The sequence below is a fragment of the Mytilus edulis genome, chromosome 4 (assembly GCF_963676685.1).
Source record: "Mytilus edulis chromosome 4, xbMytEdul2.2, whole genome shotgun sequence".
Classification (NCBI taxonomy): domain Eukaryota; kingdom Metazoa; phylum Mollusca; class Bivalvia; order Mytilida; family Mytilidae; genus Mytilus; species Mytilus edulis.
The window spans coordinates 12,468,991-12,494,825 of record NC_092347.1 but is presented as its reverse complement, the minus strand read 5'-3'; the positions used below and the strand labels follow the sequence as shown (position 1 = coordinate 12,494,825).

At 31.9% G+C, this 25,835-nt stretch overlaps 1 protein-coding gene across 2 annotated transcripts in view; it reads left to right on the top strand.

Annotated features, from left to right (window-relative positions):
* Positions 1-25,835, top strand: part of LOC139518971 (uncharacterized) — a 68,610-nt gene that overhangs the window by 11,501 nt on the left and 31,274 nt on the right. Inside the window, exons 2-8 of one of the 2 annotated variants that reach the window (XM_071310676.1) lie at positions 7,463-7,701; positions 8,461-8,633; positions 11,727-11,768; positions 17,021-17,059; positions 19,887-20,043; positions 22,963-23,131; positions 24,573-24,690. In XM_071310676.1, coding sequence (XP_071166777.1) covers positions 7,463-7,701; positions 8,461-8,633; positions 11,727-11,768; positions 17,021-17,059; positions 19,887-20,043; positions 22,963-23,131; positions 24,573-24,690 — 937 coding nt within the window. Of the gene's footprint in view, positions 1-7,462; positions 7,702-8,460; positions 8,634-11,726; positions 11,769-17,020; positions 17,060-19,886; positions 20,044-22,959; positions 23,132-24,572; positions 24,691-25,835 lie in introns of both variants that reach the window. The other variant, XM_071310674.1, reaches the window with a different exon arrangement.

Here is a 25,835-nt window from a genome sequence, read left to right as displayed (position 1 = left end):
CCTATAAAAACACCCCTTACTACCAAATTATAAACTTTTCATTTCTATGTAACAACATTATAGCAACGCCTGTATATCTTTACTACTAAAAGAGGAGACCGATTTCATTGAGCCTCAACTCCTCTGAAATAAAGGCAACTATAGTATACCGCTATTCAATAGTCATCAATCGATTTACTAGTAACTGATATAAATCCTGGTCACAAAGCAAAAACTAGGAAAACGCATCAACTATAAGAGGAACACAACGATATAACAGAAACACAGAACTGCTACAAAAACAAACGCCAACATACAAAGAAACAGATTATTCGATACCAATTGCCATATGCCTGACTTGGTACAAGACATTTGAAGAAAAATGGTGGCTTAAAAATGTTTGAAACCAGAGTTCAAATGCAAAGTTGAAATCATCCCACTACGAGTTGGTTGACATCTATGAGCTATCTGTTTCGCCAGATGACGACTAAAAAGTTCCATCGACGTAACCAAATTGCCGTCATTTCTGCCTTGAATGTCACCAACCGAATAAGGCTTGGCACCGAGTTAGGAAATACATGAGCCACAAGACGGGTTAAAGAGAGCCGTGGTGTGGTGGTTAGTGCATCGGACTACTAACACAAAGCTTCCTGGTTCGATTTCCATTCCGTGATGAAAATTTCAGGGACTGAATTTTCGGCTCTTCCTTGACACCATTTGTGAGTATGGTCTGACCCGTGTTAAGAGAGAGCCACATATCTTGCACGTTAAACACACCTATGTCGATTTCGAAAAAGAGCAGGCTAATGCCGCTACAAGGCAGCACTCGCATCCGCAAAGTGGAAAGCGATTAATTTAAATTGCAAAACTTGTTTCCCAATCCACTATAAATAAATATATTTAAACTAAGAAGGGTGTCACATGTGGAACATGATCTGCCTACCCTTTGGGATCCCCTGAGTTCACTCAATTTTATTTGTTGGTGGGGTGGGGTTTGTGTTACTCAATCTGTAGTTTTATATGTTATGTTTTGTATACTGTTGCTTGTCTTGTTCGTTTTTTGCCCGGCTTTGTCAGTTCGTTTTTAATTATGAGTTTGATGTCCCTTTGAAATATTTCGTCACTATTCAAGTAGTAAAAGGTTTAAAAATTACAGATCCGTGTAGCTAAATGTATCATGATTACGATTTGGTTCTATATATATATCACCGTGGGCAAATTAAGTCATTTTCGCGGATATTTGTCTTATTGCGTTAATCTTCTTCACTTTACTTTGAGTGGATTTTTTGGCCGATTTTCATTACTGCAAGTTAATGTCTTTAAAGTAAAATAATACCAAAGGAACAATCAACATCTCAAACCATGAATGAAATAAAGTTAATTAAAACCATGAACAAAATAAAATTAAAGTCCAAGAGACGAACAACAGTCCAACAAAGATAGCATACCATGAAAACGAACACTCCTAAAACAGCGAATGATCTTATGAGGTCAGGATGGGTATTTAACTTTTTCATTTTGTTATTTTACAACTGCTTATAGTGTTTTACATACACAATGACATGATTTTGTATTTTTAAAGCTTATGTAGAAAATACTCAAAGCATCTTTTATTCAAATAATGAAAGCGATTAAACTTCTAAACACATTTAATTTGACTTACTACAACACGATTATAAACTAAACAAGAAGCAGCCGCATTCTATTTAGTTCGTTTACATCCCGCTTTAAACAACCAAGTGTTTCTGAACAAGGTTACTTATTTCAATCTTGCCTATGATTTAGTCGCAAAGTAATGTTTGAATTTAAACATGATTACAAAAAGTAAAAAAGTTTGACTTCGTAAAAAACATATTTTAACCTCAATTACCTCGCATGTCTTCTTTTATTACTTTAAATACCCCTTCTTTTATTATGGAAAATCATTCTCCTCCCTGATATTCACAATTAGCGATGTGCTATTTTAACATAGATTAACAAAATGATTGCTATTTACAGATGGCAGATTTTTGGGCAACTGCAAATACTTCAATAGAAGGCTGTTCCATGAACAATAATTAATAATTGCATCTTAAAATTACAAAACAAATATTCCTTGAACTAAAACATATACAATTATCTATTTTTTTAGCATACAAATATCAATTCCCCAAGATATATTTTGCTTTTTGAATAATTTTTCATTTTTTTTAGGATTTGTGATAAATTTCAATTTTTGATTGAGCAGATGGCAGATTTTTGGGCAACTGCAAATACTTCAATAGAAGGCTGTTCCATGAACAATAATTAATAATTGCATCTTAAAATTACAAAACAAATATTCCTTGAACTAAAACATATACAATTATCTATTTTTTTAGCATACAAATATCAATTCCCCAAGATATATTTTGCTTTTTGAATAATTTTTCATTTTTTTTAGGATTTGTGATAAATTTCAATTTTTCGGGAAATTTTTAGCATCGAATCTCTTATGTTTGATTTGGATATTATGTATCATGTTCCATAACGTTCATATGATCTTTTGGACTATTTTATGGTACAAGAATTAGAAAATGGCGTTTTATTTAGTAATCGCAAAAATTGGAATGTTTTTTCATGACCTTTGACCTTGATTTAACAAAAATTGCACCGTACGATTTTTTTACGACCGGGCAAAACAGAAAGTACAGATTAACAGCTTTCGAATGATATATAATACAGCCGTGTGTTAGGTGGGTGCATTAAAGTCGTTAACTAAGCGTCTTTTTGAAATAAGTCACTCGCCTATTACATGCATGATAGGAGTAAATACGGTAAAATCGTTTGGTTGTGTTTTAACTTGTGCTCACGTAGAACCAAATTGTTATTTGACAAATAGAGTGATACTCAGCACATTTTTTATTTCAAATGTATTTATATGACATCTGAAGACAACTCGTGTTTCTGTAACCTTTTATGATAAAATCGCAAATGAACAATATTCAAAGTTCCTTACATGTATATAAGTGGTTCATTTGTTTTGTGTTTATTCATGCAAGATCTTGAAATATTTGTTCAATACTAGTAGATTATTAAAGGATTGTGTGTACCCTTTTAAGGGCATGTAACAGTAGTTAATAGACCCCCTTATCTTTTTTTTTTATATATAAAACACCGCTTTCGCAAATGTTGAAAGTATTTAATAATAATAATAATAAAATTCTTTATTTAACGAAGGTAACACATTTAACAATTACATGTTAATCTTCCATGAGGCCTTCAAAAACTATTAATACAAATAGAAAACGGACAAAAATACATAAAAAATAAAATACATAATACAGTTAAATATAGCAGCTTAAATATTGAATAAGCACATATATGCATTCAGTAGAAGAAGAAAAAATATACATTAGTCTCGTGCATCTTTATTCTGTTCAGTTAAAAAATAGTTTGAACAGTTGGTCTTAAATGTATCTAAATTGTCTATTTCTTTAATATTATTTGGTAAATTATTCCAGTCATCTTTAAATCCTTTGATTGTTTCGAAGAGATTTGAATTAGTTTTAAAAAAAAATGAAGTATCGAAAGCGTATAATGGTCTTAAGCTTGGGATCACATAATATTTTTTGATATATCTGTAGATGCGGATACGTCAACGTATATGATACGGTTGATACGTTTTTATGTGACTGACCTCTAATAGTATGATATGGTTAAAAATAATCAATGTTATTATGTTTGATAGTAAAGATTTGTATTTGTGTACTATATATATGACCCCTGATAATAATGTTTTTACCGAAATATGACTTCGATGTCTTTGACGTTTTGCCGGAACAAATAGAACATTATAGTTGTATTAGGTAGCATTGCAGTGATTAATTGGTAATCTCAACGGAAGAATAGGTTTAGAAAATGACTTAATAATGCAAGACAATTTAAATGTATTTAATTGCAATGAAACTGATTTACTTAATTATGAACCTGATCTACCAAGTAAAAGAACAACAGAAGGCATAAAGCCGGCTAATTCGTTTGGTCGTAAAATTTTGAACTTATGTAAATCTTCTGGTATAAGAGTATATAATGGTCGTTTTTTTTGTGAAAAAGTAAAACTTTTACATTTCGAAATAAGAATGGATGTAGCATAATTGATTATTTGCTTTTATCTTGTGATTCATTTTCTATCGTTAATGATTTTGTTATTGGTGATTTTTTCTACTTTTTCACAAAAGTTGTATTTAAACTTAAAGGATTACCTTTAAATGAATTATGTACTTGTAAAACTGTAAAATATGATTGTTATAAATGGAATGAAGGATTTAAAGATGACGTTGAAAGGGACTTTGTGGCAAATTCCGATAAAATTAATGGCCGGATGAATAGTTTATCCGACGAGCCAAGGAATATCGACGAAATTGTGAACAATATTAATTCGTGTCTCTCCGATATTGTCAATAAATATACAAAAACAGAAGTGACTAAGGTTTTAAATGTGATTATTGTAACAGCTCAAAGCGAACTTATAAACCTATACATATAAGGCAAGATAAACCGTGAATAAACGATGACTGCAAACAATTGTATGTAGAATATAAACGCTCGTTGAAACAATTTAACCAAAATAAATGTGAAGAAAACAGACTAATTTTAAATCTTGCTAAACAAAGATTTAAACGAAGTGAGAATAGTTTAAAAAGACAATATAAAAAACAGAGGGGAAACATGTTGATTCTATGAGAAAAACGAATCCAAAGTACTTTTATCAAAATTTCAGGAAACGAAAAAAGGCCATACAATGCAACATAAAATTAAACGATTTTGTGACACATTTTAAAAACTTAGTTTCTAAAGAAGAATTGACGACGGACCGGAAGTAGAAGTCAACAATAAGGTAATTTATGAAGAATTGGACCGACCTTTTACGGAGCAAGAAATTGATGTTTGTCTTAAAAAATTGAAAACTGAAAAAACAACAGGCTATAACAATCTATTAAATGACTTTTTTGAAGGAGTGTAAACTAACCCTACTGCCACTTTTATGTAAACTTTTTAACGTACTACTTATTACCGGTTGGTTTACAGAAATATAGGTCAAGAGTGTTTTAGTTCCGCTATTTGAAAAAGGTCAAGTTGATGATACAGGAAATTACAGAGGAATTTCGCTTGGGTCTCATGTTGGGAAATTGTTTAATTCTGTCACTAATACAAGACTATTAAAGTGATGCAAAGAATACAGTATATTAACTGATTCGCAGTTTGGATTTGTCCCTGAATATGGGACACATGACGCCATTTTTACCTTTCATTCTGTTGTATCAAAAAGTTTACGTAAAGGAGAACGTCTCTATTGTTGTTTTATTGATTTTGTCAAAGCTTTCGACAGTGTGTCACATTATGTTTTATGGCAAACAAATGTTAAAATGTGATATTAGTGTATTCTAAGTTAAAAACTTGTGTTAAATTAGATGGTGAATTTTCAGATTACTTTCATTGTAATGTTGGCCTAATGCAAGGCGAATCATTATCACCATTTTTATATGCAATTTATGTAAATGACATAGAAATTGAGTTAACTAAACAAGGAATAGAACCATATGAAGTAAAATTGTTAAATCTTTATCTTTTTATGTATGCTGATGATACAGTTCTCTTCAGCGAAAGTATTTCTGAATTACAAAAAATGATAGTCACTGTATATGATAGTTCATACAAGAATGATCTTGACATTAATTTAAGAAAAAACAAAATAGTTGTTTTTCGTAACAAAGGTGTACTGAAAGAGAATGAAAAATGGTATTTGAATGGTAAAATGATAGAAATGTGTGATCAGTTTGTATATCTTGGTTTGTTATTAAACTATAACCGGTACTTTTACTGCAACACAGAAAACACTATCTCAACAGGGTAGAAAGGCTGCATTTTGTTTATTGAGTAAGATTTATGATGATTGATATAACACTGAGACTTTGATATCCTTATTTGATACATATGGAACAAGTATTGTGAATTATGGTTGTGAAATATGGGGTTTCCATAAGGGAGCTGATATAGAAACGCTTCATTTGTGTTATTTAAAAATAATTTTGAAATTGAGAAAAACTACTGTAAACCATATGGTGTATTTTGAACTTGAGCGTTTACCATTGTATGTAAATAGATAGGTAAGAATGGTACGTTACTGGTTGAAGTTATTAGAATCTAATAATTATATATTAAAAATTATTTATGAAGATATGTACGAATCCAGTTTTGTTAAACCGAATGATAAACTCAACTGGAGTTGTAAGATAAGAGACATACTAAACAGGTATGGATTTTATGATATATGGTTAGCACAAAGTGTTGGAAATAGTCAATTATTTTTGCATGAATTTAAAAAAAAAAATTGTTGATAATATATAGCTGAAGGCTTGTCAGTTTTTAGAAATACTTCAAAATGTAATTTGTATCAATAAATACTTTACAATTCTATTTGAATCGACCATTGAACAGTTTATACCAGTCATATGTAACTAAATATAGAATCAATTCACATTCACTTAATGTAGAAACTGGAAGATACTTTAATATGTCCAAAAATGAGCTTGTTTGTAATATGTGTAATCAGAAAGTAATCGAAGACGAATATCATTTTATACTAGAGTGTGATAAATATGTAAATGTCAGAAGTAAATATACTAAGATATATTATTATGGAAACCAATCTACCTTCAAATTAGTTCAGTTACTATCTGTAAGAAATATTAAAAGAATTAAATAATCTGGGTAAATACCTGTATGAGCCAGCGAAAATTCATAACACTGGACTGTTTGTTATGTACCTTTATTACCAATGTAAATTGTATGCCAAACTCCGCTATATATTAATGCTGTATATGTATATGTAAACTGTATAATTTGTGTATCTGTTAAATCCTATGAGCTGTATTTGCTTATGGATTAAAGAATTATTTATAATTAATATTTAAATTGAATTTTATTTCAAACTTAGACTGCTTTCGAACTGGATATTCATTATACCTGTATTTGTGAGAGACCACATGTATCTATCTGTTGATTCAAAACTGTCGTTATATTTTTATATGTGTTGCAATGCTCTTTCTCCATGTTTACCAACCCGGCCATAGTTTTTTCTCAAGCATTCACAAACAATCGTTATTGGTGATGAGATTTTAAAATGTTACTCTCCGAAGTGCGTCTGTCAATTTTTTAATCTGTATTCTATATACATATGAAAATAAGAAGATGTGGTATGATTGCCAATGAGACAACAAGTGTATAATGTAAAACTGTATGCATGTTTGAATTGTCCCAACATTAGTTTAGCTTAGCTTGTTAAACCTTTGAATTATCTAAGATCAAAATGAGTAAAGAAAAAGTTTGTACTCAAGACATTTCGGGAAAGACAGTGTTATTGATGTTATTTATAACACTATAGCTATTTTAATGATATATTAATGTAATATGTATAATTGTTTAGAACATAAAAATCATTATAAAGCTTATTCATTGATAGGAACATCGAACTAAACGTCTGTGTGTCAACCGAAGAATCGAAAAAGGAAACAACGGAAGTATATAGCGAAATATACAATACTATACGAGAGTCTACGGAAGCAACTTCTGACGACCATGGAAGGTATTTGCCAGGACTTGTTCTGTCTGTTATAGGAGATTCTGAAAGTTATGTTCCTAAATCATGGAATACGACAGAATTTGAGTCGGGGCTACTACAGACTGTAAAAGGGGCAAAGAGTAAGCAAACTATGATTTATTACAATGGTTGTTTCTTGAAAACTTATTCAAACTAGTGCAAAACAATTGTTTTATGCTAGATCTACTTACCCTTCCGGATCACTCGAGATCACCCCCAGTTTTTGGTGTGGTTCGTCTTGCTTAAACTTTAGTTTTCTATGTTATGTCATGTGTACTATTGTTTGTCTCTTTGGTTTTTTTTTCATTTTTAGCCATGGCGTTGTCAGTTTGTTTTCGATTTATGAGTTTGACTGTCCCTCTGATATCTTTCGTCCCTCTTTTAATGTATAACTTATTTATCAATTCAACCCTTGCTTGACCCAATGTTTTTAAAAAAATCGACGTGTGATTGCCGATGATCTCAGTAGCTGATTGCATAATTTAACAAGTCAAAACGATCATCACCTTTGGATGAATCGAAATGAGTTATTAGGGGTAAGATAAAATTGACAACTTTATGTAGACATCTGGCTTAACTTGTGGAAAGCACTCAATTGGATGTTTGTTAATCAAACATGAAAAGGTATTTGTTGATTATTGGAGAAACAGATTTTCACATACTAGCTTCTTGTGGAATTCCAGATTTCTCCAATATCGGTAGATACTTTTTGAAATTTAGTCCCCGCTAAATCGACTACATGTATCATAATTAATGAATGAACAACAGCTGTCTTCCTATTGCGTTATATTCAAATAAATGTGAGGTCCTAATTCATTCAAAAGGACAGTATAGTACTGCTAACAACTGTTTCGTTGTAGAGAGCTGGATTATATATAGAGGTAACAAAGATGGCGTTAGCTCTCTGGTAGATATGGCAATAAAAGGCAGCACACTAATAGACGACAACAATCAGAATCAAGAAAATGAGAAAAATGGCGGAAACCAGAAAGTAACGTTAGTCGCAATTAAACCATTTATTAAACCTGAGGAGGTAACACTTATTTCTATTCAACATGTATTTTTGTAAAATTTGTTACTTGTATACTAAAACCTTCAACGGGAATGGAAAATGCTCTGATCAGGATACTTGTATTGCGTATATTAATACTTAATAAGGTCGTCTAAGATGGATAAAAAAGATAATTGTAAAACCGAAAACAGCATACCAAAGTTAAATGTTGTTATAAGAACTGGATGAAAAGGGATGCTTTCTCTTGGATTTATCTTCTTTAGAAATACTAAAAATTCAAAAATTTCAATGCCAGCGGTATTCAACTTTTAAGAACTTTACGAGATATTCGGCAGTAACTTGAACAAATAGTTCCATATTAATGAGTAAATCTGCAATTATCAATTATAAATAAGAATACTTACACATCGACATGTCGCCACATCGGCATATCAACACATCGATACATAGACATATCGAAACATCGATACATTGACACATCCAAACATCCAAATCGAAGGACTATCGCAAAATTAAATCTATTAAATCAATATTTTCAAGTTTGGTCAATTTGTGATATCACATAAGAATATAATGCAAACCCAATATCAAAACTTTATGCTGTGTCAAAAAGAGGTCGAGCAGCGTATTATGTGTCAGTGAACAATCAAACACTTGTTTGTGTCAATGTATAGACTAGCACCGTAGGCTGTGTCAATATGTAGTTTAGCACCATATGTTGTGTTAGTGTGTAAATGACGTAACGTTATATTGATACTAAACCGTAATATATAAATATATATTATTTCGGTGTAATTTTACTGAAAATGGATTAGATTCTGAAATGCCGAATTGGTTAATTACATATACTTATTCTCAAACTCTTTATTCATTGCAAATTCTAACATTTAATCTTACCCTGAACCTAACGCTCTCGATGTGTATCTAATATACAGTAGGTTTAAATATGCGTTAGCGTGTTCTTCTGGATTGCTGTAGAATCCTGTGAAACTTGGAAATGAATGTAACACAAATATTATAGAAATATACGGGCCACCAAATAAAAACTAAATAAATAAGGGGAGTGTTGTCAGACGCTCTGCTGAACGAATTCATGTACAGATATAGATTTATAAAATTGAGACCTCTTTTATTTATTCATTCAAGACATTCTAAATTTTCAACCACTTGTTTAAATTATGTAAAGTAGTTTATTTGATAACAAAATCATAAAAAATATTCAATTAGTTTAATAGTTTATATGGGTTTAATTTTATTTGGATTGTCTATGTGTTGATGTGTCTGTATGTCTAAAAGTCTATGTCAGTATGTGTCGATGTGTCTAGGTATCTATGAGTCGATGTGTCTATAAATCTATGAGTCGCTGTGTCTATAAATCTATGAGTCGCTGTGTCTAGATCGGCTAAACTAGCCAGACTAACAATTTGGAATATTTTTTTTAAATTGACAAAATCATATGAGGTAAATTTTCCTTAAGAAAGAACCTATTCTAATTTCGTTCATATTTTCTAATTCATCGACATAAAATTTAAGAATTACTAAGCTTTGAAAACCAAAAATCTATATGCGATAACCTTTGAATTAAACGATAACGCAACAAAACGTTCAGGCACTGTAAAACCTAAACTCCTGTCAGAACAAAACATTCCATACAATAGGTCAAAGGTACCAGGATTATAGTTTAGTACGCCAGACGCGCGTTTCATATTCATAAGACTCTTCATTGACGCTCAGATCAAAATAGTTATTAAGCCAAACAAGTACAAAGTTGAAGAGCATTTAGGACCCAAAATTCCAAAACGTCCTGCCAAATACGGCTAAGGTAATCTACTTCTGGGGTAAGAAAATCCTTAGTTTTTCGAAGAATTCAAAGTTTTGTAACAGAAAATTTATAAAAAAAAAAAAAGACCATATAATTGATATTCATGTCAACACCGAAGTGCTGACTACTAGGCTGGTGATACCCTCGGGGACGAAACGTCCACCAGCAGTGGTATCGACCCAGTGGTGTAAATAGTTATTAAAGGTACCAGGATTATAATTAAGGTCGCCTGACGAGCGTTTCGTCTACATAAGACTCATCAGTGACGCTCAGATCAAAATAGTTCTAAAGCCAAACAAGTACAAAGTTGAAGGACATTGAGGACCCAAAATTTCAAAAAGTTCTGCCAAATACGCCTAAGGTTATCTACTCCTGGGGTAAGAAAATCCTTAGTATTTCGAAGAATTCAAAGTTTTGTAACAGACAATTTATAAAAAATGACCATATAATTGATATTCATGTCAACACCGAAGTGCTCACTACTGGGCTGGTGATACCCGCGGGGATGAAACATCCACCAGCAGTGGCATCGACCCAGTGGTGTAAATAGTTATCAAAGGTACCAGGATTATAATTTAGTACGCCAGACGCGCGTTTAGTCTACATTAGACTAAAAAGTGACGCTCAGATCAAAATAGTTATTAAGCCAAACAAGTACAAAGTTGAAGAGCATTGAGGACCCAAAATTCTAAAAAAGTTCTGCCAAATACGGCTAAGGTTATCTACTCCTGGGGTAAGAAATTCCTAGTTTTTCGAAGAATTCAAAGTTTTGTGACAGAAAATGTATAAAAGAAAGACCATATAATTGATATTCATGTCAATACCGAAGTGCTGACTACTGGGCTGGTGATACCCTCGGGGACGAAATGTCCACCAGCAGTGGCATCGACCAAGTGATGTAAATAGTTATCGAAGGTACCAGGATTATAACTTATTACGCCAGACGCGCGTTTCGTCTACATAACATTCATCAGTGACGCTCAGATCAAAATAGTTATAAAGCCAAACAAGTACAAAGTTGAAGAGCATTAAGTCATACATCTAATATGTGTCATCAAGACAATTCAGGATTCTAAAACGGTAACACATACTTGAATAAAATAACCAGAATAACAGTATACTATCAGTTAAATCTCCAAACTTTAATTAGTCTCTAGTAAGTCAACACTATTGTTACTATAGAGATCAATAACAATATCAAAATTTCAAACAAATCAAGAAAGAACATCTTAATACGCTCATTTATAAGCATTATATTAGTAACATGATTTTAATTAAAAACTATATTTTAGGACTCAGAAAACAAACGTTCTTCAGAAAATCAGAACTACCAGGTATGGTTTGAAATCGTTAAGTTCACATGCTAAACAAATTCAAATGAGCTACCAAACTACTGTCACATTAAATCATCTTTTGGCCAATGCTTAATAAACTTGTACAAAAATAGGATCCAAATACTTGTAACAGCTCATGTCGGTGCAGTACATGCATATAGTACTATTCGTTTATTTTTCTTATTTTTTACTGTTTGATATATACCACTTTTTAACTCGCCTGGCCCAATGACGTCACTGTGCGTAGGTCGTCTGTCGTCATCGTTTACTTTTACAAAAATCTCGTCTGAAACTAATGAGTCAAATTTTATCGAACTTGACCACAATCATCATTAGGGTATATATACTTTTTAAAAAAGAAAAGCATATCTCAGATGATTTTTTTAAAATGCAATATAAATTTTACTAGGTAAATTGAAACGGGCAATTTCACCAACGAATTCTTACAGATAAGTTTTTGACTAAAAATGTTGAACGCCATTATTGCCTTATGTTGATGGTCATCATTATATGCAGTGGTCACAGCATTATATGCAATGATCACAACACTATATGTAGTGGTTAAAACATTACATGCAGTGGTCTCAAAATTATATGCAGTGGTCGCAACATTATATGCAGTGGTCACAACATTATATGCAGTCGTGCTAACATTATATGCAGTTATCGAAACATTATATGCAGTTATCGAAACAGTATATGCAGTGGTTAAAACATGATATGCCGTGGTCATAACATTAAATATATCATTACCATGTATTTCGGAGGAGAACTAAATAACTGTCAATAGTAAACTATGCCTTGCATGTTGGAAATAAATTAATTTTTGTTGGTCAGCGATGTCATTCGAAATAAAATATTACTAAAACATATACGATTTGCAATATTGTTTTAAAAAGGCATTGAACCGCAATTTTGAGTACAAAATAAATATTTTGTGAATTAAAATCTTGTTGAGTATATATAATTAGGACTATGCAATATTTTATAGTTGATATTCGAATACAGCATTTTAAAGAACATTTTACCCTCAACAAAAACTATAAAAACCCTATTTCGCGTATCAAAAATAAACTAACAGAACTAGCCAAGGAATTTGTTTTTGTCCCGGCTGATAAAGCTGCTAATAATATCATTATTGTTTGACGTAAATTTTATATAGAGGTTCTGCAAAAGGAAATCACGAATTCACCAACATTCCAACTGACTTCATTTTCAGAAAACGACATCTGTAACAAACATAAACTTTTAGCTACTTCTTTACAAGCAGAACCAAACACAATGAAAGTCCCAACTATGTACTGGCTTCCGAAGCTGCACAAAAAACCTTACAAATATAGATTTATTTCATCTTCTAGCCATTGTTCAACTACTAAATTGTCTGTTTTACTTACTAGTACACTTGGTACAATAAAAAACCTGATAATAAATTGTTCAAATAAGGCCTTTGAAAATAGTGGAATTAATTACTTTTGGAGTGTCAAAAACTCGTTGGAAGTACTTGATAAATTGCATGCATATATTGGTGATTTTGAATCTGTTCAAAGTTTTGATTTTTCTACCCTATATACCACTTTGCCTCATATTCTTATTAAGAAAAAATTCACATCCCTAATTAACTGGGCATTTAAAAAGTCGGAATGCGAGTACATATGTTCAAACTCTTTTAGATCATTTTTTAGTAGCAATAAACAAAAGAACTATGTCAATTGGACATGCTTTGATACTATTTATGCACTTGAATTTTTACTTGATAACATTTTTGTTCGCTTTGGAGATTCCGTATATCGTCAAGTTATTGGAATTCCAATGGGGACTAACTGTGCACCACTTATTGCCGACCTGTTTTTGTATTGTTATGAGTTACAATTTATGACTAAAATTAGCAAAGACCCATCAAAACAACATTTGATACAAAAATTTAACAATACTTTTAGATATTTGGATGATATATTGGCTCTAAATAATGACGACTTCAGTATGTATACTAAAGAAATTTATCCTGTAGAACTTACTTTAAATAAAGCTAATGATAACAATGACCACTGCCCTTTCCTCGATCTTGATATCTATATCATAAACGGGAAGCTTAATACAAAAATTTATGATAAAAGAGATGATTTTTCATTTCCTATTGTTAATTATCCATTTTTAGATGGTGACGTTCCCTTGTCACCATCTTATGGTGTTTATATATCTCAACTTGTACGATTCGCTCGTGTATGTAACAATGTATTAGATTTTAGCGAGAGAAATTTATGTATTACTGAAAAATTATTACACCAGGGTTTTCGGTATCACAAACTGGTCAAAACATTTACTAAATTTTATCACCGGTATAAGGAAATAATTCGTAAATATAACTCAACATGCAGACATCTTATACGTTCAGGTATTTCACATCCAAAATTTTATGGAAATATTCTTTATAAAGCACAAAAATGTCAGTATTCTCCTCAGAAACTAACAAAACCTTTAAATAGACTTATTAAAAGGGGATATAGTTACGATACTGTTGTCAGGTCATTAAAGATTGCATATTTTGGCTTTAACATTGATTCACTGATAGGGTCTTTGCATCGGAACTAAACACATTTATTTCTTTAAAAAAAAAACAGTTGTTGGCATGACACGGGTTATGTTCTTCTCATATATTTTATGATAGTATGATACTAAACCCCTAACGGGAGGGATTGTACCTGATATTCATATGATAAAGACATAATCTTTCAATCAGTTTAATTGAGGTCTGGAGCTGGCATGTCAGTTAACTGCTAGTAGTCTGTTGTTATTTATGTATTATTGTCATTTTATTTATTTTCTTTTGTTACATCTTTTGACATCAGACTCGGACTTCTCTTGAACTGAATTTTAATGTGCGTATTGTTATTCTTTTACTTTTCTACATTGGCTAGAGGTATAGGGGGAGGGTTGAGATCTCATAAACATGTTTAACCCCGCCGCAATTTTGCGCCTGTCCCAAGTCAGGAGCCTCTGGCCTTTGTTAGTCTTGTATGATTTTAAATTTTAGTTTCTTGTGTATAATTCGGAGTTTAGTATGACGTCCATTATCACTGTACTATTATGCATATTTTAGGGGCTAGCTGAAGGACACCTACGGGTGCGGGAATTCTCGCTACATTGAAGACCCATTGGTTGCCTTCGGCTGTTGTTTGCTCTATGGTCGGGTGGTTGTCGCTTTGACATATTCACCATTTCCTTTCTCAATTTTATAATATATAACAAACCAATAAGTTTCGACAATGTTTACTCCGTGGGTGAAACATATACAGGAGAAAGAAGCCCAACAAAAACAACCAAGCTCTACCATCAAAAGTCAAGTTTCTAGATAACGAAAAACATTTATATAGGAAATTTTCAACTTCTGATATGGATCCTAACATGGGATATAGAAAACATTTTGTAAGCAAAAATAAGAAAAATCCCCAGACTATAGCAACAAGACAAGCTTGTTTGTGAGAAGAATTAGAACGCAAATCACAATAATGAGAAGAATTCATAGTAAAACAATAGTTCTCTATTAAGAGACATAATAACGAATGGCGAGTTCTTTTGTTCTAAGGTGACAACATTTTTGTGCGGAGCTTCCCTAAAAATCAAAGAGCTCAGTAACAAGTATTATTCTTCTATCCCTTGCTGTTGCTTCCGTCTGGCGTATTAATTCTTTGAACCGTAATAAAAAAAAAATACCCTGACGACAATATTATAGGTAAATTGTCTACTAGTATTAAAACAGAATCAAGCAATTTCATGCCCTTATAACAACTGCTGTACTTTCTATGAAATGGTATACTACACTGTAATGGACTATATTGAGACAATAACTACACGACGCTTTCCCGAGTTGATGTGGGTATGTTTATGTGTTCATGTAATGCCTATATAGTAGTAGTAGGCCGTATAGCTTAATGTTTCAATTGTTTCACATTTTCATGTCGGGGCTTTTTAAAGCTGACTATACGGTGTGGCTTGGTTGACACATGTAGTTGGGTCATTAGGAATCATACTAAATGTTCTTATTTTTGTAATATCCCACTTAATTAGTAAATATTTCATAGTTTGTCATGTCAGGGCTTTCTGAATAATTAAAACTCGAGCTGTATTGTCTACATGAATTATTTTTTTTGTTTCTGAACACTTCTTTTTTTTTTTAAGTAATCTACTAAAATACTTTTTCTATCCAAAGTTCAGGTAACAATTCATAAAGGTTAGGTTTGGCTATACCCTGAACTAGACAGCGGGAAATACTCTACGATGCTGTTGCGATTACATCTTATTTCAACGTAAAGTTTAGCGCCTTATTGTCATTGTAACGTTTGCCATTAAAAATCAAAGTGTATGCTTTTATTAGAAAAAAACACATGGACACCCAGTTTTTTTTTCTGTTTTGCATTCATAAATTATTATTTCTGCGATTTTCGAACATGCCCTAGCATTTTGTAATACAATAGCAGGCGTTTTTTTGTCTCTGATAAATTTTTCAATGGAATTGCATAAACAAACATGACTTCAATAACTGTTTCATTTTGTTTGCGAGGTATAATCAATTATGATTGGATTTTGCAATTTCCGTTACAAAAATCTAGAAGTTTACCGAATCTGAACCACCACCATCACATTCATCAATCGTCATCATCACCATCACTGATCATCACCGTCACCAACAAACCACGTATAATGTTGTGACCACTGCATATAATTCTATCATGGATGCATATAGTGTTGTGACCAATGCATATAATGCTATCACGGATGCATATAATGTTGTGACCAATGCATATAATGTTCTGACAACTGCATATAATGTTGTGATCACTGCATATAATGCTTTGACCACTGCCTATAATGATGATTATCAACATAGGGCAGTCATGGCGTTCCATATTAAATCCCAACTGTTACACTTAATTTATAGTCAAAACCAGATAAGCTCAGTTTTGTCTAAGGAATTACTTTTTTTTAAATTTCTAAAATTCGACAGAAATTTGAAGAAATACTAAGCCTTGGTAACAAAAATTACTTTATGAGATAACCTTTGAATTATACGGTAATACAACAAAACGTTCAGACACTAAAACTTAAACTCCTGCGATGACGGAACATTCCGTACAATTTATCAGTCATACATCTGATATGTGTCATCAAGACAATTCAAGATACTAAAATGGTAACACATAATTGAATAAGATAGCCAGGATAACAGATTATTACTTACAAAACTATACTTTTAGGACACAGAAAACAGTTCTCCCGAAATCCAGAACTACCAGGTATGATTTGAAATCTTCAAAGTTCAAATGTTGAACAAACTTAAATAAGCTGGTAAACCAGTGTCAAATTGAAACATCTTTTGAGCAATTAATAAACTGGTACAAACATAGGATCCAAATAACAGCCCATGCTATATGTATATGTTGACAGCTTTTTCACCCACGATGTTTTTATGACTTAGATAAAAGTTTCCATTCTGTGTTTATTTTGTAGACGCATCCTTTTTTACTATATAGTTACACCAATTTAATATTTTTTTCAATTTATTTACTGATGCTGAAATACATGTAATAACTCAGATATATGCAAATTGTTTAGTCTCAAATAAAACTTGTAAAATTTCCACAGCTATTTTTGTTTGATATGTGCAATTTGGGTACTCGGAGCAATTTGAGTACTGTGACGTTAAACTGTTAAAAGAAACGCATGGCTCGGATGAATTTTTCAAAATACAAAATACATATTTACTTGGTTAATTGAAATTGTGATCAACTACATCTACGAAATTTAATGGTCAGTTTTTAACTTTAAATGTCCGTTATTTTGATGTTAATGCATGACTCGTTGAAAGTTCATATGACCTTTTTCGCCGCGAAGATTTACCAGTATGACGTTTATCAAGAGTGTATTGGGTCAACTCAACAGTGGCGGACCAAACTTAGAGATTTAATTTTATAACACCGCCATGTCAATGTGAGACCCTGCTATTGGGCATCGACCGTCTTTAGGCCGATGTGTCTGTCCCAAAGTGGAGTATCAAGAACTGAAAACGTTAACCAGAGCAAAATTTCGCGCAATTGGAACATATACCAGCAATTTGGCTGTATTAACGATATCTTCACACTACTCTTAGACAACTTTGCTACATCTAGGTATTTCATATACGGAATCGAACCATTGCCGCAACAGCCACTGCAGTTGGGATATCAGGATTTAGAAGAATCATCTCACTAGCTTTCTGCAATCGACTGCGACACCATGGCATTAGAACTAAAAGGTCATATTTTGGATCCGTTTTGATACCATTTCACAGAGTCAGATGGTGGGCTAGAAATTCCGCATATGGCACATAATCTGTTTCAGTGATGAGTCCCGAAGTAATGCTTCAGAAACGTGACGGAAGAACTCGTCTCTACCGGTGCATGAATGAACTATTAATATTGCTTCCTCCTGTTCAAGAAGTAGACAGCTTAGGTGGAGAAAGTGTCAAAATGTCGGATGCTATCTCTAATGACCCTTAAATGGAAATAATACATGTTTCGGGTGATTTCACTGCCCAAAGGTACAGAGACGTAATTCTCCACCTCATCTTATGCATTTACCGACAGAGGGTGTTATTACAGCAGGACAATACTACGCCTCAGCCAGGGCGAATAACAATTGACAACCTCAAGCAGAACAACACTAATGTACTACACTGGCCTTCAAAATAACTGGACTTTAATCTTATTTAACATCTATGGAACATACTTGATAAATATGTGCGCCATCGTCTACTCTCTTTTCAGACCCTTGATCAGTTCCAATAAATGTTGCAGGGGGAAGTATTCCAAGCATTGAAAAGTGGTTTTACACTGTATTACCTTTAATGACACCGGGAGTAGTTTTAATTGTGATAAATTGACTTGAAATTTATTTATCAATTTCATGGGAACTTACTGTGGTTTTCTCAATCAAACACGTCTTTATTGAATGTCCTTATTAGTTATTTTAAAATTTCCATTCAAAATACATGTATTAAAATTCTTATAAAAATCCGTTATGCGTTTTTCTTTTGCAGAGTATACATGTAGTCTAAAACTTTGTCAGATGAACATGCCCGACATGGCTATAAATATAACCTATGGTTTTGTCCTTTTTTCATATAATAGATAGAGAAAAAATTCAAATAGCAAATATGATCAACAAGAAAATGTCTTCAAATACGTCTACAATACTGAAATCGTCAGACGACTCTTTATTAGAGACATTGTCCTTTATGGATGAGTATTAGCAATATTTAGGTGTTTTCCTCATATATATCTTTAAAAGATAAATAGAAGCTTTAATAAAATATCAAAAATTGATCAGTAAGAGAATGTTTTCAAACAGGTCAAATTTTTGCCGAAATATTTAACAGACTCTTCATAGTAATAATTGCTGTTAAATGAAGATTTTTTGAACACTTATTATGTTTCGAACCAATAATTAGGAAGGGAGAGAGAGCCTGAAATTAAAAAACAAAATCAGCAACACAAAATAATAAAATAATTAAATTGTGAAAAAAATGCAGCAAAAACTCATTTAAACAAACCGACTTGTCAATAGTAATTATTTCTATCCAGATGAGTAGATAGTTTTTTTTATGTTGAACTATTGTAGCACGAATGGCCATTTTGTGTTGGTCGGTATTTATAAGTGAAGGAAAACAGAGTGCCAAGAGGGAGCCACCGACCTTCATCCGAAAGATGGGTAAAACTAGTCAAATTAGATGGGTTCAAACTCTTAATCTCAGTGTTTAGACGCTTTTGATATATTTGATGAACCACTTTGACCGCTCGACCACCAAGTACCCTAAGTTGAACTGAGGATGGAGATGATATTATATATTACCGTAATTGTACAACATCAACAGGAAAAAACAAAAGACAAAAGAAATACAACATATTTTAGCCACAATATACTTCAGAAGACCTAAAATTGATTATACATTTTATTTGCTTATAAATAAAAATACCTACGAAACTGTAAAATATAACCTAAATATCCTGTAACAGATTAAAAATGTACATAATATTTTCCACGTCATCATATTGCTCTAAAATGTCAATATTACGTTTTCTGTAGAGGAAACATGGAAGATGGACTTTTCAAATTAATCCACAGTTTGCAGAAGAATATCCAGAAGCCAAAAAGGAGTTTAAATGGTTCAACAACTACTTAGCTAATCTACTATCAGAGTTATCACGACAATATACACCCTTACTGATCAATGAAAATAAAGGTAAAATGTTATTTATGCTCATGTTGATATTAAATTGCTGTTATTTATATATTTTTTTTAAATCAGATATAAACTGGAAAACAAACAAACATATCCACAGACAGTCCAAATGTTAAACGTACAAATTGACTGGCAAACAGAATATAATACTAATTTGCAATGCTTAATTAATAAAGCGAGTGCTTAGCGTTTGGCATCTGCTTGCAATACTAGTATATATGTAATTTGTAAATACTAGTTCCCTTTTTAATCCGTCTCTCATAATTCTTTTAGAATGGCATTAATAATTTTAAAAAGGTTTACTTTTATAATGTGAAATGTATACTGTATTATTGATGGTGAGACGTTAATAAATTATTATTATTATTATTATATTATATATAAAATTTGCATATCTAATTTATCATTACTTTTGACTCTTTCTTTACAAACATGTAACTACTTTTAAGGCACATGTCATTAACTTTTATATCAAGGCAGAGAAGACCAATTTAATGTTAAAACAAAGTTATTAATTTTCTTATTCTAAATGTTTCTGCTACAAATCATGTTAATCCTTTTCTGTATCGACAAATTAAAATATGTTAGAATTATTAACCGGAAGTCCGATAACTAAAGCTGAATATATTTTCCGGGACACTATAAACTAAAGACAGAATATAGGTATTTCCATGAACACCAATTACACCTCTTTGAGTGCAGATGTTATCCCTGTATCATGGTCCTGATGCACAGTGTATGGTCAAACTTAGTAATGACCCGTCTAAACTATGTTCAATTGTTATATTCAACAACGTTTCGTAATCTTAATGTTAATGTGTTTTCGTTAAATAATCTGGAATTATTTATATATCTTGCTGTTGTGTTCCTTCAAACATAATATGAATCAAACTAATGTTTATATCAATAACTGTCCTTCCCTAGATTTAGCTATAATAGTCTCATACAGGAAACTCTGATTGGCAATTTTTGTCTTGTATTTTTGACGGTTTGTTTTTTGCCCCTTCAAACGGTGTTTATATTTTGAAAAACTATGTTCTTCCTGTGTCTGTGTAGTGCTTTTTTTTTATTTTAATAAATGTAATCAATTATATATTACTTAAAATTGAGAATGGAAATGGGGAATGTGTTAAAGAGACAACTATCCGACCAGAGGGCAGAAAACAGCCGAAGGCCACCAATGAGTCTTCAATACAGTGAGAAAATCCGGCACCAGGAGTCATTCTTAAGCTGGCTTCTAAACAAAAATGTGTATTGGTTCAGTGATAATGGACATCATTGAAATATATAAATGAACTAAATCAAAAATTACTTGTATAAAACTTTATTAATAATGTTTAATTAATAAAGCGAGTGCTTATCGTTTGTCATCTGCTTGTAATAATAGTATATATAAGATTTGCATATCTAATTTTTTGCATACGGAGTATATATCACCCTTTTCACGAAAGTGATCTACCGAATTAAACTATTTACCGCATTTGTAATAGTAAAAGCAACACGACGGGTGTCACATGTAAAGCAGGATCTGCTTACTCTTTTGGAGCACCTCAGATCACCCCCAGTTTTTGGTAGGGTTCGTGTTGCTAAGTCTTTAGTTTTCCATGTTGTGTCTTCTATTCTATTGTTTGTCTTTTTATGTTTAGCCATGGCGTTGTCAGTTTATTTTTAATCTATGAGTTTGACTATCCCTCTTGTATCTTTCGTCCCTCTTTTATTAAGTCAAGGATTTCGTTACCACAAATTACTTATAACGCATTGAAAGTCTGTATGATAACATATAGCTTCACATTTCTGCGTCATTTGGTCTAAGATGGCAAGTTGTCTCATTGACAATAAAAATCAATAAATCTACATTTTAGTTATATAATTAAAAAATCTCAAACAAACTCACACTTATATGTTAAAAAACCACGGAAACCCAAGTCTGGCTTGCGATTGAGTGTAACGTAGTATGCCAAATTCAAATTTAACTATCGGTAGTTAGGGACGGGAGGATTTTTTTTTCATATTTTTTTGTCTTTAAAATTGATAAGCATTTGTCCAAGTTTTATAGTTTTCTATTAAGACTTGATACTGTCAATGATGTTTAAAACAACATATTCGCAAACTGAACCGGCTTCGACGTGAGCGAAGAACTATGACATTGCAAACTATTGCCGCGGTGTCGTATGAAGCTAGCTCAATAACAAAACTTTATGTTCATAAGCAATATTTTCAAATGTAAAGGATCAAAAACAATACTCGTTAGATTCATGTTTAAAAAAAGAAAGAAGAAAAAACAATGATAAGAAACGGAAAAAACAATTATTAGAAACAGAAATAAAAAATCAAACATTATTAAAAAAAATATAGACACCCGATCTTACAATTTAGCTCTAAACATGGTTCAAACTTTTTTAAATGGCATTAAAAACTTTGAAAACAGCTAGTTGTGCCAAATGAGTGTGAATAGTTGTTTAAAAATAATCTGAGATGCCTTCAAATTTGCCCAACGTGTTTTTAACTTGATTCGACCTGCCTCTGTTCATTTTTTTCTAGAACCCACGAACACGTCATGTGAGCATAATAAAAATTAGATGCTTGATACTGCACAGATCACACCACCATGTTCTTGTCAAAACATGTTACTTATAGGGAAACATTTTATATTTCGTTATTCTTAAATATTGTATACAAGGCTGATATTCTTTTATGTATCTTGTGTTGCATATTCTCAGGACTTGATTTTTCGTCTTTATCTATTGGAAAATAAATCAAGCATAAAAAGTTTAGAAAAAAATGTCGGGTTTTCAAACAGTTCAGACCTCAATAACCAACATTGTCTTGCAAAAGCTATTTACTATAACTGCATATAGTCGTGAGTGCCCGAACTTGACAACTGATTTAAACTTATTGTTCAAATACAATTTTTAGCAGTCGTTCTTAACATGAGAGTGCCAGTGGTGGTTATTGCAGTAGAAGGTGACGTCACTACTGTTCATCAAATACAGTCATCTATTCGAAGAAAAATACCAGTCCTTTTAGTAAAAGGTTCGGGTAAAGCAGTAGATTTTATTATTGAATACATCAAAGAAACATCCAGCAGGTCAGTTATTCTTGATACACAAGACTTTAGAAAATGTCATATCTATAAGTTAACGAAGAATTATCTCGATAGGGAGAACATTGTCAATTTGAAGACAAGACATACATACTCTTCCCTAATATGTTAAGGTTATTTAAAGTCTTATATACACACATGCATATATATAAATACTTAATGGGTCTGTGAGCGTTCTCTGTTAGAAATACATACAATCTAAGTCTCTTTCCTCTTGCTATAGTTTAAACCATTTGACTTTTCTATCATTTTACTTTGTACAAATTTACTCTGTTTTAAACAAATAATTTTCCGAAACTAGCATTATCATGATGCTTGATTTCTTGATTGAAAACATATTTGTTACGTTTAGCGGACGTGTTTTTCAACAAACATTCATTTTCGTCAATTCAATCTAGCTTACTTGTTTCTTTATTCATACAAGGCGTACTTCATAAAGTAGTTATTTAGGAAGAATGAAAAGCTAGTATTGTACTTGAACATCACATTCCGCTATAAAGATGGAACCCCTTATGCATATAATTTGAAATTTCATAACAGATACAGTTAAGTCTGCCTTATATCTTGACTTACATCTAGAAATTTATTAGTATAATAGTCGGTTGAGGACAACCTTAACAACACAAGTGATTATTTTAGCTTTCGATTTGTATGTTAGAATATCCCAGTAGCGTCTGCAAATGTAAAGCTGCCAGTTGATACGGTATTCCGGGGCTTGTATTGCCAAGGCCTATCATGATTTCCTTGATATAGTATTGCCGCTTACAAGAAAGATATTTAACCTAGAGTTCGAGATGGTAAAGTTTAATTCATCCCCTCCACATTATACGAATGCCTTCCAAATTGCATGACATTTATAGGATATCTCATTTCAAATATGACGACTTAATCCTGTGTATGAGCCTGAACAAAACTAGTCCTACATTTAAAATTTATACTATCAAATAGATAATGTTAGCTGTTCTTTTAACTTATCGTTATGTGTCCGACTACGGTTATCTTCCATATTTAGTATATTCATGGTCCCAACTCTATATCCAAGTCTAGCCAATTGAACCTTAGTCACCTCAATAAACAATAAACAATAATGTAAGTCAATTAATGAAATGATTATATGGTATCATCTGACATTCGCCGTTTCTTTATAGATTATTGATAATATGAAGTTTATGTGATACTGTAGTAAAATGTTGTTTTAAAGATATAAATGCAATCTTGATAAGTTACAGTGATGCAGGTACAAAATGTAACACGTTTCAGCATGTGCAATCTTGTTCTAATCTAAAACATAGTTTTAAAATATTTCCACTACTGTGAGTGATTTAAGTATTACATGTATAGGCAAGAGTCTGTAACCAATTCGTTGTTGAATGATGCGTAGTTTACTAGTTACCTGAAATGATTAAAGTGAATAACTGCATTTTAGTGAGAAAGACAGAATTTTAGCCGAAAATGCTGCTTTGCTACTTGGAATCTACATAAACAGTGAAGAATATGAAAATTTAAAGAAGATGATGAATGAAATAGAGAAATATCGTTACCTGGTAAGAAAAGATTTTAAGCATAGGCTATATTTTACCAGATATTTTCTAAAGTAGTGTACTAGAGGACGGATGGTGATCTATTTTTTTATGTCAAATAGTTAGTTACCACTTGTCTGGATGTCTACACTTTGGAATGAACTGCCTGACGCTATATGTGTACAGTCGAACCTGAACCAGTTTCAAAGGGGAATGGCAATTACTGCAGATGTGGCTCATGTAGATCCTAAAGTTTTAGATTTTTTTATGTTTTCCATGCAACTTTTAGAACTAGTTTAGCTTATTTATTTCGTGCTGTACTTGTTTGTGCTTGCTTTTATACTTTTTTATGTATATGAACTTGATCCGTCTTACTTTGTATGTCTATTGTGTATGTTGTATATGTCCTAAATGTCCTATAAGTCTCAATATTGTATGTGTTGTTTTTGTTATAAATGTCGATAAAAGCTGTACAGAGCGTATGTTTGAAATATTTTCACGAATCCGACTTAAAGAAAAAACAATTCTATTCTATGTCTCGGCTTTCAAAATTCGAAAAACGGGGATTAGGTTTGACGAGATAATAATCAAACGCCGAAAAGCTCACAAAATTGATAGAGGTCAATTAACGGTCAAACTGGTGTTAACGTTTCAGATTACAAAATATATTACTATCACTAGTCCTTCGTGTAAAAACAAGTCGCCGAAATACATCGACTTTTACATTTTTAATGCACTTATTTAATGTTTTTAAATAGTTATGATATACAGGTAGTCCTACATCTTTAGTATATTATCTCAACTTTTTAAAGTATGTATGTAAATGCTGACAAGACAACAAACAATATGTGCAGTACCAAATGGAAAAGAAATGTTCATTCAATACAGCTTTCCCTTCAAGGATAGTCTAAACAGATGAAATAACCGTGTTTGTAAATAATGCAGCTCTTTGATGGTTTCCTTTATATTTGAAGCCAACATGTGCTGAAACACAACGATTGATTTTGTATTTCTAGACTTCGAGTAACATAACAGAAGATATTTACAAATTGTGCAAATATAACCGCAAAATATAGGTAATGATTGATTGATGTCTTATGCTTGAATTAAAATTTATTTTTAAAAAAAACCCTGCCTATATCGAATCTGTAGTAAGCAAGAAAAGCTTT